Genomic DNA, 25,706 nt, shown 5'->3' with positions numbered 1-25,706 from the left:
TGTATCAATACTTTATTCCTCTTTATGATCAATAATATTTCATTGTATAGATATGTAACACATTTAGTTTATCACATTCATCAGTTGATAGGCAACCTAATATTTTGAACATTATTCTGATGGCTGTTTGTCAAACCCTAGGGTAGAGGAGTCCTTTAGCCTCCCATGTTCTATGCATCTGTTGCTCTAGATAGACTCTTGGAACAAAGTGCCATCTCCAAGTATCCCAAGCAGTATTGTTTACTTATGTACACGAGTAACCACTTTAGAATGTCTTTCGAATTAAGGCAAAAAAATAACCCCAGGGTCCCAGAAAGAGGAAAAATGTGGGTTATATTATGTCCAAATCAATAATCACCACTTCAGGGAGCCATGCAATGAGTCACTTTATTGAATAAGTGTGAGAAAGAAAAGATATTAGTTGTCCAAGAATGCTATTGCCAAACTTTGTGGAAGCAATCTTTTCTGTGGAAACAGCGTACATTTTATTCTGTGCCATGGAATTTCCCCTCATTCGACCCAAGGGGTAAAGGAAAACTCTTATGCAACTATAACATTTTAAAAGTTATTCTTTTATAAATAGGCTGGTTAATAACCAACAATAGACAATTTTATCTCAGAAAAGATGACTAAGATCCTGTATTTTGCTTTTAGTGAAAGATGATTTACATATCTAATTCATGTTCTATTAGCAAAAGTTGTGGGAAGTAAGAATTGCAACAAAAACCCAAGACTGGCTTAGGATCTGATTTAAAAATCCAGTAGTTATAGTCAGATGTGAAGATTACCTTCAAAACTCAGTAAACTGTTAACCTACTCTTTGCTGAGGCATAGACTTTTTATGTTTGACATCGACCAGCTGTCAGTTACTGTACTCTAAAAGTGTTTTTAAGTACAAAGCATTGCATCTCATTTAAATAACTTTTTCCAGAAGTATCTTCTCTCTCTCTCTCTCTCTCTCTCTCTCTCTCTCTCTCTCTCTTTCAATGCCTATGAAGAACGTTTCACTTTCTGCAAAACTCTTTGCCCAGCTTCAATCTTTCTCAGAGTTCTGCTGTCATACCTGGATGCGAAATGGAGACATTTCACAGAATCTAAGTTCAGAATGAACCCCTATGCTAGGTATTTGTATGCATAATTTCTCATTTTCCCACCAACCCTTTCACCCAGTTCCTTGACTTCTTATAGTTATTCTAATGTGGCATCCAAAACTGAACATCCAACAACCGATATCATCTTTGTTCCCTGTTTTTGGTCATTCAGCGTAAGCTCTAATTAGCCTCTTTAGGTGAACATATTATTGGGCTCAAGTTGATATTTATATCAACTAAACCCATCAGTCCTTTTCTGTATGTTGCCCTGTCTTGAAATCATGCATTTGGTTCCTACGACTTAAATTTTGGATATGACATTTGTCCCATGACATTTATCCTTTTCAGATTCTCCTCATTCTGTCAAGTTCCTTTTGGCATCTTATGATTTGGTCATGGAGTGGGTTGGCCTCACTCCCTAGTTTTTTGGGGGGGTTTCACTCCCTAGTTTTATATCACCTACAGATTTCATCAAGAAGGTGTCAGTAACTGTGTCTGAGCTATTGATAAGCATGAAAGGAAGGGCCAGCCCAGATCACTCCAATGACTGGAGACTTCTCTGCAGCTTATCACCACCACTGGCCACAGCTTTGAGAGCTGTTGTGCCTCAATATCACGTAGGTCATCTCTTCCACAGTCCCTTGTGCACAAGGCAGCTTGAAAGACCTCTACAAGTGCCTTGCCATATCCAGATAGTTCATGTCTGGAAAATTCCCTCAGCCCAACAATCTAATTCTCTTCTCAGAAGAAAAGCAAGGAAGGTAATCTTCTTATATCTAATAATCACTGCCTCCTTTCCTAAGCACTCACAAAACATTCTTTAATAATCTCTCCTAGACTCTTGACTAGAATGGCTATCAAATTCAGCAATGCATATTTTTTGAGGTACAAATCTCCCTTTTCTTTTTTGAAATGACAAGTACATTTTCCCAACTCTATTTGTGTTACAGGGGAGGATTAGCCACTTTATCTTCCAGCTCTCTGAGTACCTGGGTGTAATATGTTATACTTAAATTCCTGTAGGATCTGTTGTAATCAACTTGGGGCCTCAATTCTCTCTTTCTAGTATTTTTTTTTTCTATTCTTTCCTGGCTGAAGGTCGTTATTGTTGTCCAAGAAATCAAGCAAAATGAAGTTGAGATAATTGGGTTTTCTTTTACCTGTTGGAATTGAAACACAATTGAGCTCAGGACCTCTTTGCTCTTTTTGATCATGATGTCATGGACTGCCTTACAGTTTACCAAGTGCATTTGATCTTTATAACTGTCCTGGAATGCGGTGATTTTACTACCTAGATTAAAAAATGAGGAAACAGAATTGAACTTGACATTTTGTGACATAGCGTTGAGTGACTTTTCCAAGTGTCCATGAAGCCTGATGCTAGAAGGGCTGGGCCTTTCCAGCACACAGCCTCTGCTGTACTGACCTCCTGCACTGATCCTTCAAAATTCTTGTTTGTCCTTTAACATAGCCCCTTTCTCTCTTTCATTTACACTGTATGGGATGGGCGATTCCTATAAACTATTCAACTTCCGACTGTTTCCTTTTTCACTTCTTTTAAGGACTCATTGATGGCTATATTACCAAAATATCATTTCTGAGACCACCCCAATCCTCTAAAGCTGTCTTCCTTTAAAAACTCTGATCCTGGGCTCAAAAGTGCCCTTTTCTGAACCTTTGGAAAGCCCTCAAGCTTGGACTCTGCCTTCATGTGCCATGTGCTCCGGCGTCAGACCCTTGCGCCACCATCCAGTGTGAGAAGACATGGCCACTTCCTGCCAAAATTCCCTTCACTTCACCAACCTCTTCCCCAAAGGAGGTGTCAGCACTTGGTCTAGTGTAGCAGCCCCCTGTCTGCTTTCTATCAGAGGGAATTGGCAGCAGCACAGGCGAGGCGATTCTGAATTCATCAGCTGCTCTTTTTTGCCGAATAAGACACTCCATGGATCTGCTTCAGTGATTTACCTACATTACCATGCATGTCCTTGGAAAGATGGGCAGAAGGTTAAAGGTCAGCATCTATTTCTTTCAGATTTTTCCAAGTCTCCTGCTGACTTTTCATGTTCCTTTTGTACTATACAGGGGAGAATCAAAAATATCACCTTTTTAATGTAATTTTATTGATACAATTTTTTTTATTCTATTCAATACTGATGGGGTTTTTTTTTTAGATTTTATTCATTTCTAGAAGAGAGAGAGAGGGAGGAAGAGAAAGAGAAGGGGGGAAGGAGAAGTGGAAGCATCAACTCCCATATGTGCCTTGACTGGGCAAGTCCAGGATTTTGAACCTGCAACCTCAGAGTTCTAGATCAACGCTTTATCCACTGCACCAGGTCAGGTCTATTGATTCAATTTATGGCAACTTTTTCTTTCCTTCATTAACTTTCACTGCTTCCCAGAAATAAATGGGCTACATCCTGTAGTTGTTGGTTCTCAATTCTGGATATAATAAAATAAGATATCATAAAAATTGCTTTACGAAAAATATGGATTTGGTTATCAAATATGATACAAAATATGAAACTATAACATTAGTATTTCTTTCTGATTTCTTTCACCGTTTCACTGAAAACTTAAGGAACAAGGATGGACCAAAGGGAAAATATGTCTCTGTTGTTATGCCAAAGACTTCATCTCTTTTCTTTCAAAATGTCACACATCCTGGATTTTTAAAAACCACTATAATTATCACAAGGCAGCTCTTTCTCTAGAAAGAAAGTGAGTTTCCCATTAGGAGATCATGGTTATAATAATCCATCAGTGCTGGGACCAAATGTAACTAGAAAAGTGTGTTCAAAAGCTGCATTCATTCGGGAGAGAGAAAGAACAACCTTTCACATAATGAGCCCTGGGAAGTGGCCAGTATGGAAAGGTCGCACAATTGACAGTTGGCGTCTGAATAACTACTACTAGCTTATTTTTGCTTGCACTGTTATAGCTTTTGTGGTTTTTTCTGGGGCTGAATCCCTGGTGTCTTCAAACAAAGTTTCCACTGAGTCTGACTGTCTCCTTTTAAACTTCTCTGCATTGTGGAATTACAATCTACCATTTGCATGGTACATGGCAACAGTTACTATGGCATGAGTGAACAAAACGAGGTAAATTTTTATTTCAAATGGATAGGGCATGTAGATATGATATTTGTTCTTATCCAGAAATGAGATGTACACTAAGGCTGTGTAAAATCATAGCTTTTGCTGTTCATTTTTCAAAGATTTCCCAAAGGATGGTTGAGTGAAATTACATAATATGTAAAAATGCACAAGATCCCTGTCATCTGAGCAGAACTGAGATGGATACGGTTCCCAAAGATCCTGCTTGCTGCTTATCCAAGATGCAAAACATTGGTGGGCTTGGGAGAGAGGGGAGTTTACTTTCAGGCCCTATGGCTTTCTATGATTATGTTATGCCAATTTTAAAACTATATTTCCACATACAAAATTAGAAGTGAAAGAGACAGCTCTTTGAGGGTGCGTGGGGGAGTAATATACTTTTCTTTTGGGTGCTTTCCAAAAGCTCTACAATGTACTTTTATTTATTGCTACTGCTTCATGTTATTTATATTGTACCTACTGACCATGTTATATTACACTCATCATTTATGTTATAAAAATAGTGTTTGGGATTCAAAACAGAAATCATGGGCTGATTCTTAAGAAGTCACAGAAGGCAAGTGTGCTCAAATCTCTGTTGTCTTCAGAAGAAACACTCACTGGCTCTAGTGGCCCCTGGGATGTGTACAGTTAACTCTCAGGAGATTAGCCATGTGACCTCAGCAAAAGAGAGAACTACCAGTGTTTTCCTCTGTCTTTCTCCCTGCTTTCTACCTGCCTCTTGGCTACCCTGTTCCCAGGAAGATGAGGCCATAGCTGAGGGCAAACAAAAGTTTCTTTTTGGCTTTTGAGCTTCTACAGCACAATATCTACTTGATTGGCTTTGTGGTTTTAACTTTGTGGAATTTTTGCCTAGGCTACTGAATTATTTTTAACAAAGAATATGAAAAAAAGTCCTTTTTAAAAGCAGATACAAATATATTCAGGATTTGACTGTGTTAATGATCTCATTTATATGGGAAAGATCTTTCAGTTGCCAAAATGGCTACTCAACAGCATCAAAAGGGTAAGAACGGCATCTCCCTACATTGTTCTCACCAAAAATTTATCTTATGTGATTGTCTTGTTTTATTTAAAAAGAATCTTCTGGAATTTTGGCAACTGTTTTGCCTTGGTTGAGCTCCTATGGGAGCCATCTTTTATACTAAATCTTCACTGTACCAGAGTATTGTAAGATTCCTATATATTTTAAACGACAGTCATATTGTACTTTACAACAGGTCGATGCGAGATATTTGTGCTCTATTCTTCAAAATCTATAAAACTGAAATAACTAAAGGGTGGGGAAAAAGAGGTGGATGATGAAAATAATTCTAGAGAGTATTCTCTTGTCTTCTAAAATTCCCTCCTGTATGAAAACCACCTGGCCACCTAATGAAATTTTCTTTCAACTCACTGTGAAGTGTTTGTTTTATGGCATGTGTTAGCATGAGTGATGTTTCAGTTGCTACAATGTGATATCAATTGCCAAGGTGATGAAACATGGGTCTCTTTTTTGATCTGGGACAGGGATGGAGGATGGGGACAAAAAAGAGAGGTGAGCCAAGAAAAAGGGACAAGCATACATTGGTGAGACACATTGTTCATTTATTTCAGTAGCTGTAATGCCTCACTTTCAAACACTATTGAATACTCTGTGGGTGGTAAGATTGTGTGTGGGAGTGTGCATAGTTATAATAGCTAACATTTATTGAATGCTTACTATTCTAAATACTTTATAGCTATGAACTGATCTAATCCCTATGACAATCATATGGGATAGCAGGGTTCAAATTCTGACTCCTCAACTTCCTAGCCATGAAAATGTGTGCAACTTACTTATTTTTTTTTAGACGAACTAAGAGGACCCATCCCTTGGGATTGATGTTAGAATTAAATGAGATAATAGGTATAATAGATTTATAATTGTGCCCGATATATAAAAAACCCAAATACGTACAAAATAATTAGCAATAAAAGGAAAATCTGTTTACACAAAGACTTAAAGCGAGTATTCATAGCAGCAGCATTCACAATAACCCAAAACTAGGAACTACTCAAATATCTTTTCAATGAATCAAAAATATCTGTGATATATCCGTAGTATGAAATACTATTCAGCAATACACAGGAAAGACATATGCATACACACAATATGAAAGACTCTCAAACATGCTAACTGAAAAAAGACAAATGCAAACATACTGTATGGTTTCATTTATTTTATATGACATTCTCGAAAAAAAGCGGAAATATAGCGATAAAAAGTAGATCAGTGGTTGCCAGGGGTCAGAAAAGGGGATCAATTGCAGAAAGGTACTAGAGAACTTTGTAAAGTGTGTAGGGGGGTGGAATGTTCTGTGTCTTGATTGTGGTGATTGTGTGTTACTACTAATGTGATCAAACTGGACACTTAACAATGGGTAAAGTTTAGTGTATGTAAGTTATACCTCAAAACTAAAGAAAATACACTTCCTGCAAATTGTAAAGCTGTATGATGTTATATTTTCTTGTATTTTAGAACAGGAATGAATGGTTTTTACCTGTTCTTGAGACTATTAGATTATTTCAAAGGAGAATTAATGCAGGAGCTACTGAGCTCTGCCATACTAACTGTGGTGATAGATACAAAGAATGATGTCAAAGGGACTTATGCTCTTCCTACACCTTGACTTTAGCCCAGTAAAACTGAGTCTGGATGTTGGGCCTCCAGAACTATGCGAAAATAATTTTGTATTGTTTTAAGACAGTGATTTTCAACCAGAGTGCTGCAAGAATTTTTAAAATGTGCAACACCTGACTATTTCCTTAGATTGTCAAATAAAAAAAAATAACACAACAGTCAAAAATTACCAACCTGTGTGAATGCCCTGTCTTGAACCATAAGTATATAGGTCATATCATAAAGTTGCATCTTATTGGTCACACTGCACAATAAGGTTGTGTTTGATTGGTTAATTCTTGGGAACAGAAATCCTTATATACAAGTATAGGCACCTGATTTTTTTTTAAGTCACTTTGGAGCAAAGCGGTGGGTAATCACTATCTTTTTGTAAATCAATCAAAATTATAACTTCTTTGTCAGATTTGCAAAAATATAACATATTTTTTGTTGTGCCACAGAATTTTAGTAATTAGTTTATATATTCCATGAGATGAAAAAGATTTAAAATTGTCCTTTTAAGCCAATAAATCAGTAGCCATTTGTTATAGCAGCAGTAGAAACTAGTAAGCCATCTCTTCTCAAGATTTACTTTAACTATAGCATCCTTTGCCTTACAAACCTCAATGAACATGCGATAACCTGGCATCTTATAAAAATGCAGCTTATGGTTCAGGGGGTCTCGGGTCAGCAGGAACGTTTGCATTTGTACTGAGAGCCCGTGATTCTGCAGGCGGTTTCAGCCCACACTCAGAATGGAAAGGTTCTGGAGGCAGTACTCATTGTCTGGCTTTCTCTCCTTAACCCTCGGAGTAGTATGAATGTTCATATACATCCTCGTGCCTCCTGACCATCCAGAGTACGATCGATTTATTTTAAAATTGTGAAAGGCAACATTTAAAAAAAGGGAAATGTATGTTCTTCTTGTTTTCATAAATTGAGTATCAAACAAACATTATTTTAAGTTAATAAAACTGTAACTGGAACTTGTTCATTTTTTGAAAAAAACACACACAAAATTCACTCCTGGAGGTCAGTGAGCATGAAAAAAACTCACTACTCAAAGGGTTAACCTTCTTTGGTCAACATTACTAAAATGTTACATCCCGTTGGGGCACCTTAGTTTTTACAGGCATGTAGAGAATTACAAAACGTTCTGAGTTGAGCCACAAAGACTTGGAGTAGAGCCAACCTGGGAAGAAGAGCTGCAATTATTCAACCTGAGGAAGAGAAGGCTGAGGGATGAATTAATAATGGTATGTAAGAAACGGGAAAGTTAATATGTGGGAAATGGTGATTAACTGCTCCTTCTCTTTACTGAGCTGGCTCCAGGATACAATAACAAAAAAGAATTTGGGTTTAGGCACAAGGGACTGGCAGGGATGTTGTGATTCTTGTTGACTATGTAGACTTTTGCAGCTGCTAAGGGCCCTGGGATCCATCTAGCTTCCACCCCTTCACTTGTAGATGATGAAACAGAGGCTGTTTGACCTTTGTAAGGTCACAAGCAAATGACAGAGCTGGTGGCTTGACCGCGTTTACTGGTTGACCTCACTTGAGGATGCAGTGTGTTTAAAGATTGACAGCTGCTTATCTTTTTGAAGTGATTGAAAATTGAATCTTGGAGTCTTCTGGGGTAACGGATCCGTTGGGTTTGGTTATATAGGTGTGTCTGTGTGTATGTATAAAATGCATCAAGTTGTATACTTAGGGTTTGTGTATGTGACTGTATACCTATTCCTCAATTTAAAAATGTTTTGCTAGCATTTTGAAAGTGAACATGCTGAACTCTTCATAATAGCCCAAACTGGAAATAATGCAGATGTACTTCAAGTAGATTGGACAAATAAACTGAGGCATGTTCATATAGTGGGTTTCTTTATAGCAACAAGAGTAAATAAACCTCTGTATCATACAGCACCATAGATGAATCTCACCAGCAAGGTGTTGAACAAAAGAAGCCAGACACAAAATAGAGCATTCTATATGTTCCATTTATATAAATGTCAAAACTGAGCAAACGTATCAGTGGGCTCAAAAGTCAGACTAGTGGCTAACTTTGAGGCAAATGGTAGGGGCACAATGGGGAGGTGGGTCGTGGGGGGCTAGTGATATATCCTAAAATCTGGGATCTGCTTACACTGGTGAGAAAATGGAGTGAGTTGTGCATTTCTCATTTGTACATTTTATTGACATATATTGTATTTCAATTAAAAATTAAAATGGGACTACTAGGTTTAGAGAAGAACCTCTCATGAGCCTTTCTACTATTCAGCTCTGATGAATTCAGTTTTGATTTTTTTTAAGTGTACAGATAGATTGCATTAGAAAATGTGTGTGCTTTCATAGAATCAGTAAATACATGCTACAGAGAGAAATCTCCTCTTGAAAAAAATTTTTATATTTAAAATCTCAGTTGGAAACCGAACGATACTTAATCTGTATTCTACTATCTTCCTGAGTTCATACAGTCTTTCTTTCATGAAAATCTATGAAGGCAGAACCAGCTTTTGGTTCCTTTTTGGCTCTTGGTAGTTCTATAGAATGAAAGAATAGGGTCTTTAAAAAAAATGAAGGAAAGAAGCAGCTTGAAATAAATAGCAATTTTGTTAGGAGACAGTTTTGTCATGCCAAGCACATTTTCCTGCAGCAGTGCCTGGATGCTACAGTTGGAATCAAATGGTGTGAAGTGAAGCAGCTGACCAACCAGAACTCATCCCTCTGAGCTGGAGTTCATCACAAGCCCCATCTACTTCCTGCCACTGGCCATCTAGTTTCAAACTAGCTGCTTAGCTTACCTGAAATAATTTTATCCTATGAGATTATGCAGGAAAGAGTGGACATAGCAGGCCTGAGGCTGCTCTACTTAATAAGGCCTGCTTGCAAGGTTGGTCCTTGGCTGGCCACTGGGAAACTGATACACCATTACCTTCATGGATATGAAACTGGCCCTGACCATTAAGGCTGGTTCAGGGGGCCTAAACTGTACAAACATATGCTTTATGCTGAACATCTGCTTTCCTTCCTGAAGTCTGGAATTTTGATACGTCTGGGCAAAGGGTAACTATGTGACCAGCATGAGTCCTTCTAATGGCTTCCCTGGGCAGAAACATATCATACGCACCCCGTGTGTCTCTTCATGTGAGGGATCAAGCATAAGGAAGCCTGTGTGTGGATTCCTCCAGACCCCACCTGTGTCATTTCCACTTAGATTCTGAGTTGCTCTAATAAGTCCTAGCCATGAGTGCAAGTATGTGCTGAGTCCCATGAGTCTATCTAGTGAATCTCTGAACATAGGGATGGTCGTGGAGACACAGATACCTAAGTGAATATTTAAAGTAGTTTTTCTGCTATCTTCCCTGTGAAAATGAGTTTAGAAGACACTCCCATGTGATGCTGGTGGGAGTGCAAGCATGGAGACCCCCTTGTTGGGGACATGTCAGTCTCTATCAAAGTCATAAATTCATTGGGCCTTTGATCCAGGAATCCCTCTTCTGGAAATGTATCCTACAGCTGTACTAGACCTGTACAAAATGATACATGTGAAAGGTGTTCATTGTACTCTTTCCTCAATACTTACTTGTAATAGAAAAAGACTGAAAACCAGTGTCTGACTGACTGGGGAGCCAGCTGAATCTCTCAGGGTACAGTCACACCAGGAATTACCATGCAGCTGGAAAAAATGGATGACGAGGGTATATATAAATATATAGAAGGATTTCTTGTATGTATTAAATAAAAAACAAGCTGCAGAATGGTAAATATACTGTTATTTTTTGTGTAGGAAGGGTGAGAAGTGTGTGTGTTTATGCTTTAACTATTAAAAGTGGTGACTTATGAGGAGCAAGTAAGACAGTGAATAGAAAGGTCAAGGAAGAGAGAATTCTCAATGTATAGTTCCTTATGTGTTTTGCTTTTATGATCATGTCACTGTATTATATACTAAATTTTTTAAATAAAAAAATAGTGCTGAGAGGAGACATTATAGATGAGGTATATCAAAATCCTGCTATTATAAGTGAAGTAAGAAAAATTTTACGTTCTTTGAATCTTTACTCTTTGTTTATATCAATTATAGCCCATGAGTCGCCACCTGATTTTGGAAATAAACATTTTTAGAACACAGCCACACCCATTCTCCTACATATTGTCTATGGCTGCTACAACCACAGAGTTGAATAGGTAGGACAAGGACCACATGGTGGACAAAGCCTAAAAATTGTTGACAACCCTGTACCCAATTATGATATAATTATGATATAAACCATAAGTTGTGATGATTATTTATGGCTTATGTTATAATTAATTTATTTGCTTTTTATCAAGTAGATATTTCATTTATAGGAAAAACATTGAATGGCAAGATAAAAGTATCTCTTCACTACTCTGTGGATTTATATCAGGTTCATTTTCCAGTAGAATGGCTCAGGATTGGCAATTTTGAAGGTTCTAGCCCTCATCTTAATGTACATTTATGTACGGCTTCCTTTTATTAGTCTAAGTAATGTATCTATAGCAGAGGCTGTTAGGCCCTGCCCATATTCCCCAGAGACCACCTTGCTCATCTGTTAGGACAGAAGTTCTAGAGGATTGACACCCTCGGGAAAAGCCCTCAACCAGTGGTTGATGGGAATTGGTGTATAAAAACCCCTGCTCTCCTGCTCCTTGGTGGGATGATGCTGCAGCCCATGCTGTATACCAGTGGTCCCCAACCTTTTTTGGGCCACAGACCGGTTTAATGTCAGAAAATATTTTCATGGACCGGCCTTTAGGGTGGGACAGATAAATGTATCACGTGACCGAGACAAGCGTTAAGAGTGAGTCTTAGTTGGATGTAACAGAGGGAATCTGGTCATATTTTAAAAATAAGACATCATTCAGACTTAAATATAAATAAAACGGAAATAATGTAAGTTATTTATTGTTTCTCTGCGGACCGGTACCGGTCCGCGGCCCGCGGGTTGGGGACCACTGCTGTATACTGTCTCTTCAAATCCCCCCATGGGCCTAAGACCCAGTCACCCATAGCAATAACTTGCTTGTTAACCTATCTTTATTGACAACATTCTCTTTCCTTCTCTAACTTCCCATTCCCCTACCCATATTTCCTGGGATCTTCTTGCAACCAAGTCCTGTTTCAGGCTCAGCTCCTGGAAGAACTCAAACTAACATAGGATCCTTATGAAGCATCTTTCTTGTTATTGTTAGGCTCACATATGAAATATTTAAAATGTTCCTATTCTTTCTGTATTTCATAAATTTACACACCAGAGAATTTCTCACATGCTTAGTTATCATTCCAAAAAAGATTTAATTACTCTATGGAGCAAAATGAAGTAGGCTGTATAAAGGGAATTTTTTTCATTCTCACTGAAAATATGAGAGTGGTCCATGATAACTTTAAAAGTGGTTTCCATTTCTTGATCAAAGTTGATGTCCTATCTAAGGACATTGGGATGCATTTTAATTTGGTTCGGTCATTCATTTGTAATAAGCAAGGCAAGTGGCAATCATTTCAAAGAGGCCATTTTTAACCAAGTTTGAACAAATCTCCATGGAATTTGGTATGTGCTATGTGGGCTGTGTGATTGCTTAGGGTTGGTGGGGGTAGTTCTTTTCTACAAAGACTCATTATTAGTTCATTGGTAAAATATTAAGATGTAAAGTAATGAGTGGTCTCTTTTCTAAAAATACACATGCCTCTGAGATCAGAGTCTATCTTCCTGGCAATGATACCGTGGCTAAATGCTGTCTTTATAGGTTCATGTCGTTAAAAATTGTGGAAACTGGACTTCTCTAGAGGAAACTGAGGCCTGCAGTGTTCAGGATTGGATAATTGTCCCTCAATTTCAAGTGTTTATTTCATTGCATGTCTGAGATGACTTCATCCATCCTTCCGGAACAAAATGTGTTATTCTTTGAGACATCTGGTGCTTAGCAAAAATTTTGTGTAGAACCGTAAGCAAGTCATGTTTTAAATAATCATGACCTTATATGAATAATAATGATGGTAGTTACAGTTCATCAAGGAGCTACTGTGCCCACACAGTATATAAGGTACTTCATGTGTATTACTAGATCTGTTTAACTTTTCCATCATTCTTAAGAGGTTATCATCCTCAATTTACAAGTGAGAAAACTGAGGCATAGAGAGATTAAGTTATGCCCATGGTCATCCATTTGGTAAGTGGCAGAGTTGAAATTTGAACCCAGCTCTGACTCAAATTCTCAATTCTGTTCCCTGTACTTGAATGACTTGGAACAAAAATTAGTTATTCAGTTCTTCTTTTCAAGGAACTTCAAAGTTTTTTCCCCCCAAGAAGTGAGTTTAATTCATTTATAAAATAGATCACTATAAATATTTTTTTTTTCATTTTTCTGAAGCTGGAAACAGGGAGAGACAGTCAGACAGACTCCCGCATGCGCCCGACTGGGATCCACCCGGCACGCCCACCATGGGGCGGCGCTCTGCCCACCAGGGGGGATGCTCTGCCCATCCTGGGCGTCGCCATGTTGCGACCAGAGCCACTCTAGCGCCTGAGGCAGAGGCCACAGAGCCATCCCCAGCGCCCGGGCCATCTTTTTGCTCCAATGGAGCCTTGGCTGCGGGAGGGGAAGAGAGAGACAGAGAGGAAAGCGCGGCGGAGGGGTGGAGAAGCAAATGGGCGCTTCTCCTGTGTGCCCTGGCCGGGAATCAAACCCCGGTCCTCCGCACGCTAGGCCGACGCTCTACCACTGAGCCAACTGGCCAGGGCTACAAATATTTTAAATAATTGCAATAAAAATAATAATACTTTGATTCATTGCATGTCCTAAAGGCTGCACATAATTTTATTGATGCCTTCCATGGAGTCTGTGAAAGATGTTTAGCTTTCTCCTTTTTTTCCAAAGAAGCTGTGCAAATTTACATGAGTAGTTCAGCCAAGGTCTAGACTCCTATATCCTGGACCCTGTTCTGTTCACTGTACTACGTGGGCTTAAGACTTGAATTAGTAAATGTAAAGACTCTTAATTAAGACAAATATGTTCTTCAAAGTATTCCTATATTTTTATTTTTCCCCAAAAAATATATTTATTGCAAATGTTTTTGGCTAGCCTCATGATTCTGTCTTCTGTTTCCTTTTCCATCAATTATGGTGGTTATTTTCTAACAAATTGTTTTTCTATTATTTTACTCTATTATTGTGTTGATGACTTGAGCAACCCCTATGTTAAGATAATTGTTAGTTTTATTATCTGAACATTATGACTGTTAATATAATCAGAATAATCATTGATATTCCACATGGGCTGATTATGTCCAACTGTTCACCATTCATTTGTTCATGGGTATTTATGGTGCACCCATGTACACATCAGCCTCCAGGCAATGGCAGTGTGCACAAAACAATCAACTGATAATGTAAGACAGTGTGTGATTTTATCAAAATGAATGGGACAGAGCTTTGGTGTCGTAAGAATTCACAGAATGCTAAAGTGGGTAAAAAAATGCATTATGGAAATCCTGGCAGTTCTGTTTTCTCAGCTTTTTTTTTAATCAGTCCATATTTTTCTAATTTCATTCCTACCTGATCCAGGGTACCATTATCTCTGACTTGAATAACTGTACCTGCTTCCTGGTTATTTATCTCACATCTATTTTTAATAACTTTATTAAGATATAATTTACATACCATAGAGTTAGCCAGCTTTAAAGATAATTAAATGATTTCTAGTAAATTTACCGAATTGTACAGACATCACCGCAATCCAACTTCAGAGCCTTGCCACACCCAGTGAGATCCCTTGAGCTTATTTACAGCTGATCCCTATTCCTACTCCCATCCCCAGCCCCAGGTTCCCTGGGGAGCCACTAATTGACTCTGTCTCTGTTTGCCTTTCCTGAACATTGTATATAAATGGACTAATAGAACATGTGATTTTTATGTCTGGGTTTTTTCACTGAGCATGTTTTTGAGGTTCATATGTGACATGTATCAGTAATTTATTTATATAATATTCCAAATATTCCACTATATGAATGGACCACATTTTGTTTTTCCATTCAGTAGTTGATAGACACTTGAGTTATTTGCACTTTTTGGCCATTATGACTAATGCTATGAACTTTCATGTGTACATTTTTATGTGGACATATGTTTTCATTTCTCCTGGGCATATACGTAGGAGTGAAATTGTCATATGGTAACTATGTTTAACTTTTGGAGAGATTTACATGTTGTTTTCCAAAGTGGTTGCACCATTTTTTATATTCCTTGAATTTAACATTCCAGGCAGTATATGAGTGTTCCAGTTTCTCCATATCCTTACCAACACTTGGTGTTATCTTTTGGATTATGGTCATTCTAGTTTCTGTAAAGTAACATCTCATTCTCACATGCAGTTTTTCCAGGGAAAAACATTTGTGATGTGGGGCAGTTGTTTGAGTAAACCAGAAAAGTGTTTGAAATCCTTAGCTCATATTTTTGGTACTTCTCTTTATATCTTTATAATGGCCACTGAATATTCACATAATTCCAGGCTTAGACTATGGAAAGAAAATGTAGGTGTTCACTCTGCACTTCACCTTCTTTATCCTGAAACAAATATAGTCAAAGAAATAACAGAGAGTAGGAAGGACAGGGGGTTAGGAGCAGTGGAGGAAGGTATGTGGGATAGATGGTGATAGAAGAAAACTTGACTTTGAGTAGGGAATATACAATGCAATATACAGATAATGTACTATAGAATTGTGCACCTAAAACCTGTATAATTTTATTAACCAATGTCACCCCAATAAAGTTAATGAAGTTTTTTTAAAGAAATAACAGAAGAATTTAAAAAATCAATTAATTTTTAAATCACAGTGTTTGTAAAGTTGCTTTAAAAAGAACCCTGCTCTACCTGACCAGGTGGTGGTGCAGTGGATAGAGTTTCCTACTGGGACACGGAGGACCCAGGTTCAAAATCCTAAGGTCGCCATCTGGAGCATGGGCTCATCTGGTTTGAGCAAGGCTCACCAGCTTGAGCCCAAGGTCGCTAGCTTGAAGCCCACGGTCGCTGGCTTGAGCAAGGGGTCACTTGATCTGCTGTAGCCCCCCAATCAAGGCACATATGAAAAAGCAATCAATGAACAACTAAGGTGCTGCAACAAAGAATTGATGCTTCTCATCTCTCTCCCTTCCTGTCTGTCTGTCCCTATCTGTCCCTCTCTCTGTCTCTCTCTGTCCCTGTCACACACAAAAAAAGAACCTTGCTCTTTGGCTAGTGTAAAATCTGTAACATGGAATGCCTTTTTAGCTTTATTATGAAATTCAATATTGGAATTAGTCGTTTGATGTAATATATAGAAGCCATTTCTAATGGACCAGTATTAATCCACTTAAAGCTGAGTGACTAATGGATTAGAAAACACTTCCATCTTCTATGAAGAAATGAATATTGTGAAAGCCGGGGTGATGGTGAGAAGGAGGCTGAGTGGAATCATAATTCATGTATTCAAACTATGTAAAGATATAGGTAGGGCTAATGTTTCAATACATGGGGTATTTAGAAATAATATAATTTTGCTAACCAGTGTCACCTCAATAAATTCAATTTAAAAATAATATACTGAAATCCATAAAGAACAAGAATCTTTGTTTAAGTGAACTTTGAGAGAGAAACTCATTGGTACATATTAAAAGTTAGTCTGAATATTACATTAAAAATAGTTTAGATTTTTAAAAATTGCTGTATCGTTCTCTTGACTGATTTTCTGCCAAATTTTTATGTTCAGCACTGAGAACCATGGCAGCAGCTTGTGTATAAGGATACTTGTAAATGTATAGATGGTATTTTCCCTCCTCTCAGTTTCATACAGTCTCATCTTTATCTCATTACTGATTTTGGGATTTTGTACTTATAAGACCATGTTTATAGATGTGCATATGGAATCATGACAAATGCTAGTGAGAGGTGGGGAGAGCTCAATACGAGTAGACATATTGACAGAACAACTAAGGCATCTGCTTGTCTCTGTCCGTTAGTAGTAGTCTCATTGGTGTAGTTCATAGAGAGCACTCACTCTTATTGTACATGCATCTGATGAGAGCAAGAAACAAACAGTTGTGTGTGTTGGTGGTCCTCCACCCTACTGACATTTGCCTAAAAATGCTACTCAGTACTAGGAAACGTGATTAGTCAAAGAAGAAAAGGTTAATAAAAATAAAAATAAAAAGGATGGATGGGAGAGAGAAGTTTAAACTGCTCTGGTTGGTCAAAGTCTCTCTACACTATATTATATGGAACAAGAAAACAGAAATTTGAGCCTACAATGAGTGTAAGACAGCCTTCTCATCATGAGCAGTGGATTTTCTAAGCATCTATTTTTTGTTTCTTTGGTTGGTTGGTTAGTTGGTTCAAGGAGGACCTGGGAACATGGATAGTAGTGGCCAGGGACACAGATCAGAATTAGACAAATGAAATTCTGGGGGTGACTGTGAGATGTGATCCTTAGATGTGTAGAAACTCAGAATTCCATAGAGAAAATGCAGGTATGGAAAAGGAACAGTGTTCAGGTATGAAAACCAGAGGTTTAACTGTTACAGGAAGGCAGCCAAAGAAATGGAAGAGGAAGGGAAGATGGAAAATGAGAAAGGGAAAAAGGAATGGAGAGTGGATAGCAGGGTTTTGGCACTTTTCTGGGAATAGGACTCCCCAGCCATTCTCTCTTAAGACAAAGAACCCACCACTTTGGGCACAGTGCCCCTTTGTGGCTTGGGAAGAATCCTCAGAAGGACATGACTTGCTTCATAGAGAAGGGGACATTTCAGAGAAAGCACAGAATGAGGTTCATTATTTGGAGATCGCGTCAGGTTCTGTGTGGGTATGTACCCCTTACAGAACATACAGTTGAAAAGTCAACACCTGTTAATGAGAAGTCTCCTTGCGAAGTTGCTGACTGGCTATCCTTAGTCTTAAAAATCTAAAGGATCCCACAGAAGTGAGAGAATGCTCAAGATTCATACAAAACCCTAAAAGTTAATTTATAAATATATCACTAGTGGTAAGCTGATATAAATACAAATATATGTATATATTAGATATATATTTACATATATGTATTATATATTAAGTATATTAGATATAAATACAGATGTACATATACAGGAGAGAGAATTTTTACTCTCAGCTTTTGCATGGAAAAATAAAATCTTCTATGTATAAAAGAAGTCTTTTGTTTTTGGAATAGGCTGTTGGAATAGTTTGGATGGAAGGCCATTTCATACCAATGAACAAAAATTTTGTGGCCTGGCCTGTGGTGGTGCAGTGGATAAAATCTTTAAAAAAATTTGTGACACAGAAAATAGCAGTCTATCTTAAATAAATACTGAAATAGCTAGAAGGTTTTCAGGTGCTTAAACTTCCACTGTAGAAAACAAAACATTCGGGCAAATGTTAGCAGATAATCAAGTAAGTGAGGCAAGATATATCCCAGCTTACTTGGTCTTATTTCATATTGAAGACACTGAGTTGCCTCTTTTGTTTTCTGATTTTTTTCATAGTATATAGTCAGTGGTAAAGAATGCTTCTAGAAGTCTAAATAGGTCAGACACTAGGAAATATGTTGGTAGGTTCTAAGGGGGAACCACCTGTAGCTATAGACAACTGAAAAACACTGTAGACCACACCATGAAACATTTTGTTTTACCTAAGTAACACATCCTTCTAGAGCCCAGCATTGACATGGAGGATAACATTCCCCAGTTTCTTCATCTCCAGGTCTGTGTCCAAGGCTTGGCAGTCACTTTCTTGTATTCAACTGGAACAATAATTTTGATGCTATTTGTTCAAATAATTCTGAATGTACTGAGTTGATGAACTTGTTAAATGGGATCTTTCACTTTAATAGGCTCTGTATGTGATTAAAGCACCTTTTAACTATCATAAGATTATAGCACTAAAAGTTGTTGTCTTCTAATGAACATCAGTCAGATGTGAAATTAGGTTTTTCCAGTCACTTCTAATACAACAAAACGTTGTGTTAAAATAAAATTTTATCAAAATGGAATTTGAGAACCCAAAATAACCAAAACTAGAAAACTATAGTAATCAAGGCAGTGTGGTACTGATTTAAGAATGACCATATAGATTGATGAATAAAATTGAGAATCCAGAAATAACCCTTACATTTGTAGTCAGTTGATTTTCAACAAGGGTAATGCTATAGACTGAATGTATGTGGCCACCCCCCCACCCCGATTCATATGTTGAAACATAGTCCCTAATAATACGGTATTTGGAGGTGGGGCTTTTGGAAGGTGATTAGGGTATGAGGTTGGAACCCTCATGAATGGGATTAGTGTCTTTATAAAAGAGGCTTCAGAGAGCTCCCTCAGCCCTTCTGCCATGTGAGGACACAATGAAAAGTTGGCTGTTTATGAACCAGGAAGTGGAACCTCACCAGACGTGAAATCCGAGGGTGCCTTGATGTTAAACTTCCCAGCCTCCAGAACAGTAAGGAATCGATGTTTGTTGTTTAAGCCACCCAGTCAATGGTACTTTGTTATAGCAGCCTGGATAGAACAAAATAGGCACCAAGACAGTTATATGAGGAAAAAATATTCTTTTCAACAAATGGTACTAGGACAACTGCATAATCACATGCAAAAGAATGAAGTTGGACCTCTACCTCACACTGTTTACAAAAACTAACTCAAAATGGTCATAGACCTAAAAGTAAAAACTAAAGTATAAAACTGTTAGGAAAAAACATGGAAGTACATCTTAATGACTTTGAGTTAGGCAATAGTTTTTTAGATGCAGCATCCAAAGTACAAGCAACAACAGAAATAGATAAATTGCACTTTATCAGAAGGAAAAAATTTTGTAGTGCCATTAAGAAAGTGATCTTGATAACATTATACGAAGTGAGATAAGTAAATCAGAAAAAAACCAGGAACTGCATTATTCCATAGGTAGGTGGGACATAAAAGTGAGACTAAGAGACATTGATAAGAGTGTGGTGTATACGGGGGGAGGGGGGAGAGGGAAAGGGAAAGGGGGAGGGGGAGGGGCACAAAGAAAACTAGATAGAAGGTGACAGAGGACAATCTGACTTTGGGTGATGGGTATGCAACATAATTGAATGACAAGACAACCTGGACATGTTGTCTTTGAATATATGTATCCTGATTTATTGATGTCACCCCATTAAAAAAAATAAAATTATAAAAAAAAAAGTGAAAAGACAACTAACAGAATGGAAGACTGTATTTGAAAATCGTGTCTCTAAGGGACTTGTATTCATAAGAATATATTTTTAATAAAATCTTACAGCTCACTAATAAAAAGATAACCTAAATAAAATATACAAGGGATTTAATAGTCATTTCTCCAAAAAATAAATAAAAATGAACAATAAGCACATAAAAAGATGTTCAACATAATTAGTTACTAGGGAAATGCAAATCAAAACCACAGTGAAATACCACTTCATACCACAAGAATGACTAGAATAAAAAAGATAGCTAATAACAAGTGTTGGTGCAGTAGCAGGTAAATGTAAAATGGTACTGCTGCTTTGGAAAGCACTCTGGCAGGCTCTCAAATAATTAAACACAGTTACCATATAATCCAGCAATTCCATTCTTAGATATATACCCAAGAAAAATGAAAATTTATGTCCATGTAAAAACAGGTATACCAATGTTCATAACAGAATTATTCATAGTAACCCAAAAGTAGGAAAAAACAACAACAAATGACCATAAACTCATGAATTAGTAAACAAAATGTGGTATATCATTCCATAGAATATTATTCATCAACTAAAAAAAGGAAATTCTGATACATGCTACAACATGGAAGACTCCCGAAAACATTATGCTCAGTGAAAGCCAGTTACAAAGAACCACGTATATGTCCAGAATAGGCAAATTTATAGAAAGGAAATCTATAGAGTAGTTTAGTGGCTTCTTAGAATCAGAGTTGGGGGTATTGGGTAGGGTAGAGAGGAATGGGGATTGAATACTAATGTGATTAGAATTTCTTTTAGGGACAACCAAAATGTACCAAATTAGACTGCGGTGACAGTTGCAACAATAGAATTTAAACAACTAGATAGGGAAGAATATTTAAAAACCATTGAATTATACACATTAAGTAGGTGATTTATAGGGTACTTTTTTAAAATGGGTTTTGGCTTAATATTACATCATAACTAGTAAAAGAAATATGTTGATTAAATGTTAATAGTAAATTATTTTATGTTCTGCCTATTGATTCATATTTTAATTAGGGAAATATGCATCTCTAATTACTGCTATTGTGTGCCTAAGGCTAATGGATTTGAATAGGTCTTTTGACCATGGAAATAGTTATTCTTTAATCAGGTCAATAAAAACAATTACTGCTGGCAGATGGATGTGCCTCCTGTTCAACATCGAGGTCATTTTGAGCCCCTGGGCTTCACAAATTATAGGTAGAAAATTAAAACCACTTAGTGTTTCTACACATTGAGCCCTACCAATTTAATGTTAAATATGTAAATTTATACTTTATAATATACTTTGCCAAATTTTCCCTCTATGGTAATGAAGTGCTGTTTACTTACTGGTTTCTTAAAATAAATGCTACTGTGTGTTCTGTTTTTATTTCTTTCAGAAAAATTATACTCTTTAAAAGTTATAGGACATAAGCATTGCAAATAATCTGATATTATTATTTGAAAAATCAGTGAGTTCTCACTGAATGTGACAACATTTTTCTAAACCTAGGCTAGATGTTTTGGCCTGGCACTAGAGAAATAACATATATGGTCCCTGTCCAATCAGAGGTCCAAGTCTTTGGAATGTAAGACTTTAATAAATACATGGATGCTTTGGAGAAAAAGACAGAATGTCATAATGTGGTAAATCAAGGGCTATAAACCAGAGATGATGTGAGAAATGAATCATTGGGAAGGGTTCACACAAGCTGTAACCCTTGAATTATGCTTTGAAAATCAAAAATGAATAGAATTAGCACAAGTGGAAGGGGAAAGGGAAGAGTGAGAAGTCGACTGGTACATGAGGCAGAGGCAAGAAGGTGCAGTACTTGTGAGTGACTAAGAGGAGCATGGTGTAAGCATGGATGACTCAGTTTGGAAGAAGGTGAGCCATGTGGGTCTGAGAGTCAACCTGAACTATTAGGCAGGGATTCCGCTGTAGACTGTGGGAACAACTCAACGAAAGTGTTCATTTTGGACAGGTATGCCTTGATATGGGATTTGAGATGGGAGGTTGTCAGCTGTTGTTACCATTTAAGTATGAGGTCAGTAAAGATTGCATAAAGGGCCAAGGAGAAATTTGAAATTCTCTCTCTTTCTCTCTCTCTCTCCTTCTAAATTCAAAATATTCTAAGCTGAATTCAGCTTCCCTATTCTCATGAGAACTTTCTTCATTCTTACCTTCATATATGTGTGTATGAATGTATATATATAAATTCACACACACATATATACATGTGTGTGTGTTATAAGTGAACCACTGGAGATTAAAAAAGAAATTGTGGCCTAAAATTTAGAATTGAGGGGTTTCAACCTAGAGGAACCATTTGAACCTATTAGAGAGGGTGAGATACTGGGCACCTAACAGAAACTCTTAAACATTCACAGATGGATCACAAGGAGGATAGGAAGTGTGGCCAAAGCAGTGGATGAGAGCGCTGGTGAAAGAAGGAGTTCTTTCTCATAGAGGTAGTGTTTGACTGGAAATAGGAACTCAACAAATGGCATGGAAATGTTTTTCAGTGTCCTTTAGTATTTACTGTGCAGTGGCTATGCACCAGGCATCAAGTGAGGGCACAGGAGACACTGGGAATTCTCAGACATAGTGCCACTCTTTATAGAGTCTCAGGCAGGCAGGAAAATCATGCTCACATCACTAACATAACATTACAGTGAGGGAAAGAAAGTGCTGTGGCTTCAGAGAGCAGGGCAGCTCCAGTCTGTGGGGTCCTGGAGGAGGATCAGGGCTGAGCCTGAGGGGTGGGTGATGTGATGCTCAGCCAGGTGTACCCCACACAGGACAGGATGGTGACACTGCTGTCCAAAATGAGGTATTTCACATAAATTTATTAGCTAAATCAGGTAGATGTCTTTAAAAACTTTTAAGCCAAATAGTTCATGTTCTTTTAAGCTATCACTTTGATAAAGTCTACCTTGGCAATTTTTTCATTTGTATATTGTGCTTTCCGTGTTGTATCTAAACGCCTGCCACCAAACCCAAGATCATGGAGATTTTATCTCATATTTTCTTCTAATGGTTTTATATTTTACATTTTACACACGATCCATTTTGAGTTAATTTTTGTTTAATGTATGTGTCTAAGTTCATGTTTTGCATATGGACATCCAATTGTTCCAACACCCTTTCTTGAAAAGAGTATATTTTTTCCATCAGATTACCTTTGTCAAAAGTCAGTGGACTATATTTGTGTGGGGATATTTCTGGGCTCTATTCTGTTCCACTGATCTATGCATTTTGTCACAACCACACAGTCCTGATTGATGATGGAGCTTGATAGTAAGTCTTGAAATCGGGTAATGAGAGTCCTCTTACATTGTTCTTCTTTTTCAGAATGATTTTGGCTGTTCTAGTTCCTTTCCACAAGAACTTTAGAATCAGTTTGTTGATTGCTACCAAAAGGCTTGCCAAAATTTTGACTTATTTGCATTAGATCTACAGATCAAATTGGAGCGAATTAAACTATTATTTTGAAAATCCATTTTTTTTTAGGTTCAGCCTTAATCCTAGAAAACCTAGAATGACAGGAGACCCGAAGTAAGAAACAATTGAGGCTGGTGAGCAACAGAGGAAAAGGTGCTCTGTGTGTGCTGGAGATAAGAAAGCAAGATGGAGGTCAGTTCTAAGGGTTGGGGGCTAAATTAGAGAAAGCAAAGAGAGGCTGAGTCAAGATTAGTGGCTTCAGACTCAATTACACACACAAAGATGAACTTTGGGCTTTGGCCAGATACCTCAGTTGCTTAGAGCATCGTGCTGAAGGGCAGAAGTTTTCAGTTCAATCCCTGGTCAAGACACAAACGAGCAGATGGATGTTCCTGTCTCTTTCTCTTTCCATTTCTCTCTCTCTAAAATCAATAAATAAAAATTTTAAAAGATGAATTTTGGTCCCTGTCGGCAGAGGAGGGCTGCACCTGGCAGAGGGGGTTATATCTAGGCATCTAAAAAAGGCAGGAGGCTAGCTCTGCAGGGGCATGGTTGCAGGCAAAGCAGATGGCCTCGACAATCATTTTCAGCAGCCTTCTTCTCCCTCCCGGAAGGGGAAGGCAAGAGTTCATGGGCTGCCTTCCCAAGCCAAGCTTAGCGGGACTGGTTCCTGGCTCCACCGTGACCCTTGGGGAGAGTTCCAACACTCTGGATCACCCTGGCCTCTCTCTTCCTGGAGGGCTTGCAAACCAGTGAACCTGAGCCACGGTTAAGGCACTGGAACTTGCATGAAGAGGAGTGTCATTTTAAGTACCCATAATGATCTTGAGTTACTGTTAAAGGCAGAGCCCTTTCAAAGAATTCATTCTGAGCCACAGAAATCTTTTTTTTAATGTTTATTTATTTATTTTAGTGAGAGATGAAGGGAGGTGGGGAGAGAGACATTAACGTTGTTCTGTTCTGTATGTGCTGTGACAGGGGATCAAACCCGCAACCTCTGTGCTTCCAGGTGTTGCTCTAACCAACTGAGCTATCCAGCTAGGGCATGAGCCACAGAAATCTTAATGTCTCCCCCTCAAATTGAGAGGAATTAATATTTTGTGGCATGGAACATAAATCATTTCTTTCGCTGACCTCTTCTAGATTTGCTAGACTGCTGTTTTTATGACCTTTCAAACGTTCCAGTCTGTTTTGCTAGCCCGCGCCTGTTGCAGCTTTAGGACGCTCCTTTAGCAAAGACATTGGGGACAGGGACAGCCTCTCGGGAAAGATGATGTGAAGTGATGGCTTGCACCCCATAGTCAGTCTCGGAGTCATTGAAGCAACCATGCTGCCTTTCAGCCTTTTGTTTTTATTACTGGAGATTGAAAATGTATAAATAAACATAGCCAGAGTGTCCCCTCTGAGGACTTCCCTCAATGAGTAGACTGGATTTCTTCACTGTGTGGATTTTTCCAGGAGAAAGGAAGCTGTCACGGTTCATTGGAGGGTTGGAGGAAGAGTTTAGGGTTCATAATTATTTTTTTAATCAAAGAGTTTAATTGCAATTTAATAACAAGAGGGAGGATGTTTATTACACAGTGGCCCAATAAATATTTTCTAATAAGTGTTGGGGCCATTTGACAGGAGGCTTGCTTTAAGAAAATTCAGAAACACAAGCCGCTTTGAGGGAGGCGAATCATTACATTCAGACACTGTTGCTAAGGGTACCCTTGCTTCCCCCTCTTCCCCTCTCTCCTCTGCTTTTAAAAAGCTGAAGCTCAAAAGCCTTCATTGTGTGGAGGGAAGAAATATGCTAATTTGAGGCACATTTCCCCTCGGAGTCTTTTTTCAGGCCTGTCATAGCTGAGATATGAATGATGATAAAGGGAGGAGGCGGCTCTCTGGGCTTGGGCTCCCTATTGTGCAAGGAGAAAGGGGATGAATAGGGTGACAATTCCAGTCACCCGTGAAACCCCTCAGGTCTCTGGGCTGCCCAGAGCTGAGTGGGTTCTCATGGCTTCGCTCTGCCCTCTTCTCAAGCGCCGCCTCCTGTCATCTGTGCTAGACAGTCACTTTCTGTAGGGACTCGGGTCACCACTCCCCCCTCCCTTGCAGGGAGGTTGTGTATTTAAAATTATTAAATGTGTCAGGGTGGGGAAATTATGCAAGGACTCAGAGTGGAGGTGGGAACCTTCCTCCTAGATACGGC

The 25,706-nt window shown here is 38.2% G+C and overlaps 1 protein-coding gene across 2 annotated transcripts in view; it reads left to right on the top strand.

The window, feature by feature from the left end:
• Positions 1-25,706, top strand: part of GPM6B (glycoprotein M6B) — a 148,094-nt gene that overhangs the window by 63,397 nt on the left and 58,991 nt on the right. The window contains exon 1 of one of the 2 annotated variants that reach the window (XM_066356326.1): positions 5,171-5,210. The exons of the other annotated variant lie outside the window; for it this stretch is intronic. Coding sequence (XP_066212423.1) covers positions 5,186-5,210 — 25 coding nt within the window. The 5' untranslated portion in view covers positions 5,171-5,185. Of the gene's footprint in view, positions 1-5,170; positions 5,211-25,706 lie in introns of those variants that run through there. 2 annotated transcript variants of the gene reach the window in all.

This window comes from Saccopteryx leptura, chromosome X, assembly GCF_036850995.1.
Source record: "Saccopteryx leptura isolate mSacLep1 chromosome X, mSacLep1_pri_phased_curated, whole genome shotgun sequence".
Lineage (NCBI taxonomy): Eukaryota > Metazoa > Chordata > Mammalia > Chiroptera > Emballonuridae > Saccopteryx > Saccopteryx leptura.
The sequence above is the reverse complement of the archived record's forward strand: the minus strand, read 5'-3'. Positions and strand labels throughout refer to the sequence as shown.